This window comes from Sprattus sprattus (assembly GCF_963457725.1).
Source record: "Sprattus sprattus genome assembly, chromosome: 3".
Classification (NCBI taxonomy): Eukaryota; Metazoa; Chordata; class Actinopteri; order Clupeiformes; family Clupeidae; genus Sprattus; species Sprattus sprattus.
In genome coordinates, this window is record NC_137922.1 from 25,015,235 (window position 1) to 25,022,239 (window position 7,005).

The window sequence follows — 7,005 nt, forward strand, 5'->3', positions numbered from 1 at the left end:
AAAAAAAAAAACGAATTTCAAAATGAATGTCGATTAAAAGATTAAACCTATTCACTGGTGAAGGAGGACCTCATTCAGTGAATGGCAGGTAAAGCAGAGTCCGCATTAAGCTGTCTTTTAAAAGCGGTGGTGTCACAAAGAGCACATCACACACACACACACACACACACACACACACACACACACACACACACACACACACACTGACACACACACACACACACACCGCATACACACACACACACACACACACACACACACACACACACCACATACACACACACACACACACACACACACACACACACACACACCACATACACACACACACAAAATACATCACAGACGGAACTGAGTGGGCCGACAGTCTTTCAACCAGCAATTATGAACACAGTTGAGAGATAAGCACACATCTCTCAAGGAATTAAATACTGTTTTCTACATTCAAGTTGTCACTTGAAGGAGGGCCCTTCGGAGATAAGCTGTTTATTTAAACATACAGAATGTCAAGAACAAAGTTTGGCCACTTAAACTTGTCTATTTCCCCCATATGAAGAAAGGCGTGTACACATTAGCATCCGATATTCTGAAGTCCTCTAAAACTGAAGAGAGATTACTAACTAAGACTTTCTTTGCTCATATCTTTTCAAGAACTTTACAATATTCGGAATCCCTCTAAAACTGAAGAGAGATTACTAACCAAGACTTTATCTGCTCATATCTTTTGAAAAACCTTTCAAGAAATACACAATGTTACAATCACTGTACATTTGTGTCAAAATATCCCTTTGCAAAGAGAAGTCATTAAACTGGTTAAATCATGACAGTGTGTTTCACTATATCCTGCACTAGACCTAATGACCTAAGCCTTTGACAGGTCTAACAAAGGAAACTATAATGCAATCAATTGCAAGTGAATTAGACACATTTGTGCACAATAGCCCATCTGTGCTGGATACGCATGAGTACACAACGCCTGCATCTCGTATGGCCACCTCTCTCCTCCTACAGTTCTGTGAGCTACTCTACCAGAATGTACTCTGCTCACTCCACCAGTAATAATAGCAGCGGGGGTTACAGGCACACACACACACACACACACACACACACACACACACACACACACACACACACATACACACACACACACACACACACACAGACAGACAGACAGACACACACAGACACACACACACACACACACACACACAGAACAACACTAAATCCTCAGGAACATAGCAGCCTGCACGGGGCTTCGTCCTTCATCTGATGATTGGGATCTCTAAATAAGAATCGGAGGTTCTTACCGAGCATCTGCCAGCGTTGCCCTGACAACTGCCCAGGCCGACACGAAGATGGCTGGTACACCTGCGAACAGAAGGGAATACCGTAACTATTCTGCAGGAGTAAAAGAGACACCATTGGTGTACACTGTACAGAGATGGACGGGTGGCACAGACAGTTGGATGACCGCCGGAGTGGCAGGAGACGTTCAGGAAGACAAAAATAACAGTGTGTGTGTGTGTGTGTGTGTGTGTGTGTGTGTGTGTGTGTGTGTGTGTGTGTGTGTGTGTGTGTGTGTGTGGGTGTGTGTGTATGTGCGTGTGTGTGTGTGTGTGTGTGTGTGTGTGTGTGTGTGTGTGTGTGTGTGTGTGTGTGTGTGTGTGTATGTGGTGTGTGTCATGACATTTGGGTACTGTATAGGTTCACACCACCCCCTCCTGAATCACTGAGGGGCAAGGAGAGGATATTTGGGTACTGTACAGGTTCACACCACCCCCTCCTGAATCACTGAAGGGCAAGGAGAGGATATTTGGGTACTGTACAGGTTCACACCACCCCCTCCTGAATCACTGAAGGGCAAGGAGAGGATATTTGGGTACTGTACAGGTTCACACCACCCCCTCCTGAATCACTGAAGGGCAAGGAGAGGATATTTGGGTACTGTACAGATTCACACCACCCCCTCCTGAATCACTGAGGGGCAAGGAGAGGATATTTGGGTACTGTACAGGTTCACTAGCCTGACGATGTCATACTCATAATACTAGTCAGAATATGAGTCTGATTCTGCACCATTGAGTTGTGATTATGGGGCGTGTTTCAACGAACCAGGAAAGAAAATGCCTCTTCGCTCAATTGGATACCTAGAACCAATCAGAGCAACATAGTATGACCATCTTATACATTAACTTTTACCGGATCCTGTTGGAAGGACGGCAAAAACATCTTTTCGATCGACAAATGCCTTAATCGCGTTTCTCTGTTCCTCTTTCAAAATGTATGCGCTACCAATATCTGTGAGATATGCATGCTCACATTATACTTATTAGCAGCGAGGCTAGCTAGATACTAGCCTATGTGTTTCAATGGATTTTTGGTCTAGGCGTTAGCGATAACCTAACAATAATGGTCTAGAGAGCTTCAGTTAAGACCTACAATACTCTGCAACATTCGTGTTGCACATACACAACTAACCGAGTCAATGTAGACATAAAAAAAATGTGTAGATAGCTTATTACACATAAAATATTTCCCACTAACAGGCTCCCAAGAAGCCGCCATCTTGGTACGATTTCGAATCTGCCGTTAATTCAACTCAAGCCATCTGTCCATCATCGTATAAAGCTGACAATTTGATTGGCTAGATCCGTTTCGGATCTGTGATAATTTCTCCCCAACGGATCATTGCCAGACCGAACTTCCAGACAAAAATGTTGTGGGAGGGGTTCGGTCTGGTATCCAGGCTACAGGTTCACACCACCCCCTCCTGAATCACTGAGGGGCAAGGGGAGGATATTTGGGTACTGTACAGGTTCACACCACCCCCTCCTGAATCACTGAGGGGCAAGGAGAGGATATTTGGGTACTGTACAGGCTCACACCACCCCCTCCTGAATCACTGGGGCAAGGGGAGGATATGATGACTCATGAATAAATAAATAAACAGATGAATAATAACAAAGATGAACACAACAGAAATTCATAATCTAACAAAGACAGAAATTCAAACTCAAAAGAGATAAATAAAAGTGAGAGAAAGCAAACAATTGCCTCAGTTCTGCCGGCTCCTTTCATCTAAGCCTCTGGCTTCTGGATCATTTGTATGGATGCCACTCAGACAGGAAGTCAATGGATTTATATTCCTCCATAATTGCTCATTTTGTAGACTTGTGATGCTATTGAAGGACAGTATGCGTGTTACATGGAGATGTTAGATGTTTATTTCTGTAGATGTTTATTTTTGTGAGGCTGTCGTTTTGGCGTACCCCTACTGGTCACGACCGATCGTGTCTGGTCAGAGAACCGGGAGGACAGTTTTCTTTTCCCCCAAGAGTTATTAAATTTAATTGTATGATTTGCACTTCAAAGGTGCGGGGGCTCCTTCAACACTGGAGTCAGAGCATCAAAAACAGTGACACTGTGCACATAAACACAGCCCTGACAGCGTTACACAAACAAGACCCCCCTCCCCCCCCTCTCTTTTTCTCTCTTCCTCGCTAAGAGGCAAGGCAGAGAAAATCAACAAGGACACAAAGCCAATAATGCTACCCTGAGTTGCAAGTGTCAAGTGGTAGGAAAATGCAGGCCAAGACCGCGGTAGTTATGCGAGCGCAAGCCAAAAAACTGCATTAGTTTTGCAAGTGCAAGCTGAAAGACGGCGGTAGTTATGCGAGTGCAAGTGGAAAGACCGCAGTAGTTTTGCAAGTTCATAGACTGGACCCCACAGATCAGGTTACCAAAGCTCAGAGCATATCAGGACCCGTCTCATGGCCCAATTGAAATTCCTTGTGTAGTTAACATGAATGAAATAGATTGATGATAACCTTGCTGAGAAGTCCTTTACGGTGCCAGTGCGGTTAGTACATCATTTCCTTTTCACTTATCTCTGGCAAAATCTGTGTCACTTTAAAAGTGTTTTTGTAACCTGTCAAATGTATTTATTTAACATTTATGTAACGTTTATTTATCTACTTATCTGAGTCTCTTTACAAGTGTTTGTAACCCCCCCCCTTTTTCCTTCCTACTGTGAGGCGCATTGTGTTACCTTGGTGTATGAAATGAGCCGTACAAATAAGGTTTGATTTGATTTGATTTGAAATCTGCACCCCACCACTCTCATATATAGACGGCACATGCAAGCATATTGTTCCATATACACAGCTTTTCGTAAACAGGTCTACGCACGTTCGCCCCATAGAGATAAGAAATTGTTCAGTCATGACCCGCTGAATATCGAAACGTCGTTGACAAGTATAACTGCTACACAGACGTAGTAAGCTGAACAGCACGAACACAGCAGTCTCTAACTTGTACTGGGCAGCTGTCTATTGGACCTGCAATTACTACCTCCACAAAGAAGGTACATTTTTTGGTTGATGGATAAAATGTGAGACTTGACAGAAATGTGCTTCTGCTTACATCACATACGGGCCAGAGCCTTATTCCTACATCTGTCAGCAGGTTATGAAGCGGATCGGACAGAGAGGACTCGGAGGGCATGATTTCTGTGGAACCGTGTGGGAGATCCGTCTAGAGGAACACAAGACTGTGTAAACTGAGAAGCGTTGCTGGCCATCGAGGGTAAACAAGTCAGCCAATTTGCTCTGTGTGTGTGTGTGTGTTTGTGTGTGTGTGTGTGTGTGTGTGTGTGTGTACGCGCATGCGCGCGTGTGTGTGTATGTGTGTGTGTGTGTGTGTGTGTGTGTGTGTGTGTGTGTGTGTGTGTGTGTGTGTGTGTGTGTGTGTGTGTGTGATATCAATTTGCTCAGCCCGTATATCCAACCTCAAACGCCCACACACACACACACACACACACACACACACACACACACAGACTTAGACACACACACACAAACACATACACGCTGACATCTGCCTGCCAACTCTTTGAATTATCTAAAAAAAAGAAAACAAGGACTTTCACAGGCAAGCAGTGCCAGTCCGTTATGGTGATGTGCCCCCCCCCCCCCCCTCGCTCTCTGTGTCTGTGTGGTTATGTAAGGGATAATGTATTGTCCGGAGGTCATTATCCAAAAATAAATCCCAACAGGGCCAACAGCACCCCGACGCGCAGCGGAGGGATTTATTTTTGGATAATTACCGACGGACAATACATTATCCTGCTTATTATAAGGTTACTTGCCAAAAACGATAGAAGACATTCCTCCAACATTCCTCTTTTTAATTATTTAGTTGCCGTTTCATGATTCCCGTTTAGAAATAAATAGTTCTTCAAGCAAATAGAACTTTGAAGTTTCAGGTGTTGCGTAGCAACCCATTACTTGCTGACTTCAAATTACCATGTGTCTGTTACGTTAAATGACTGGACTTTTTGCGGAATGATATGAAAGATGTGAATTAGAAGCACAAAACCCGTTGCCAATGACAGCGGTCATTATCTTTTTCGCAGTAGTCATTATCAAGAAATATCGGACCTGCGAATGTTGGAATGGCTCGGTACAGTACTTTTTGGAACATTCTGAAGAGCCGTATAAAAATATGGGATATTGAATGCTGTTTTCAGCTGTCGCTGCATTAATAGTTAAAGTGTGAGATGGGGTAGGCGTAACTCTACCTCCTTGCACACACACATTAACATTCAACACAATACACAGAGTTACACACACAATACACATCACACCACCACACACCCACACATTAACATTCAACACAATACACAGAGTTACACACACGACACATATTACACCACCACACAATACACACACTCAGCAATAAAAAACACTCACACACACACACACATGCACACACAAATAAACACAAACACACCACACAATACACACACTCAGCACTATAAAAAGAATTCACACACCACACAATGCGCACCACACCACCAAACAATACACACACTCAGTAACATAAAACGGATTTACACACACACACAATACACACCACATCACCACATCATGCACACATACAGCTATATTAAAAGCATATGCTCTCTCCCATTAAACTACTTAAACTACTACTAAAAAATGCATATATTATGTGTTGCTGTATCCTCCATTTTTGCACAGTTAAGTGTTGCATTGCAAAATAAAATAAAAACGTATGACACCTCATACATATTGTATGTGCCTCAAGACAGCTCCATTTTCTGTGGTATACTACGTATAGTACAAAAACAAGTACAGTAAGTGAAACAACACCTGAGATTACCCCTAGACGTGTCCTGCAGCCCTAATGCTGGGTGTGTGTGTGTGTGTGTGTGTGTGTGTGTGTGTGTGTGTGTGAGAGAGAGAGAGAGAATACCCCTAGACGTGTCCTGCAGCCCTAATGCTGATCCGTGGTGACATATTTATAAACTTCAATTTTACAGTACCGCAACATTCTCCCTTGCCTTGAATCTTTAGAGAAAAATCTTTAGCACATCTTTTCAACGCCTAAAATTCACCATTTTCAACAAATATTTCAAGGCAAGCTGTTGTCATGGCACCAATTGTCTGTCAAAAATACAACATCTTTCCATCTACAATAATCTAAATTTTCTCCAGCTTTTAACTAACTGAACGTAAACTGTTTTGAGCAGAGTATCACAATGTTGGCAAAAATTGCTTGAGTTTTGAGGTGAATATTGAATGAGAGGCATCCATGAATTTAGGAATAAGTGGTCATTGAATGCATTTTGGAAAAGTATCCACATGTTAGTTTGCGCAGTCTTCTGATTTGGTGAAAGTGTTTATAAAAATTGTACATGGTATTGACACAAGTGTGAAAATGCGTGACAAAAACTGTAAACAACATTTACACACAAGCATGCACACACATGAACTTACACAAACACAAAAGATTCCTCTATACACACACAACCATTCCTTCTTTTCTTGCCGTAGACCAGCTCTAGCTGGGATCAGAGCAAACGCCTCCTCCTCCTGTCAATCAGCCTAGGTTTCTAAGAGCATGTGTAAGCTCATACTGCTCAGCCTATCAGCACTGAGGAGCTCATACTGCTCAGCCTATCAGCACTGAGGAGCTCATACTGCT

General features: G+C 43.0%; 1 protein-coding gene across 1 annotated transcript in view; it reads right to left on the reverse strand.

The window, feature by feature from the left end:
- Positions 1-7,005, reverse strand: part of pth2rb (parathyroid hormone 2 receptor b) — a gene marked incomplete at both ends in the record, with an annotated part of 113,461 nt that overhangs the window by 26,639 nt on the left and 79,817 nt on the right. The window contains one exon of the mRNA XM_080835413.1: positions 1,308-1,368. Within this exon, the coding sequence (XP_080691539.1) occupies positions 1,308-1,368 (61 nt within the window). The remainder of the gene's footprint in view (positions 1-1,307; positions 1,369-7,005) is intronic.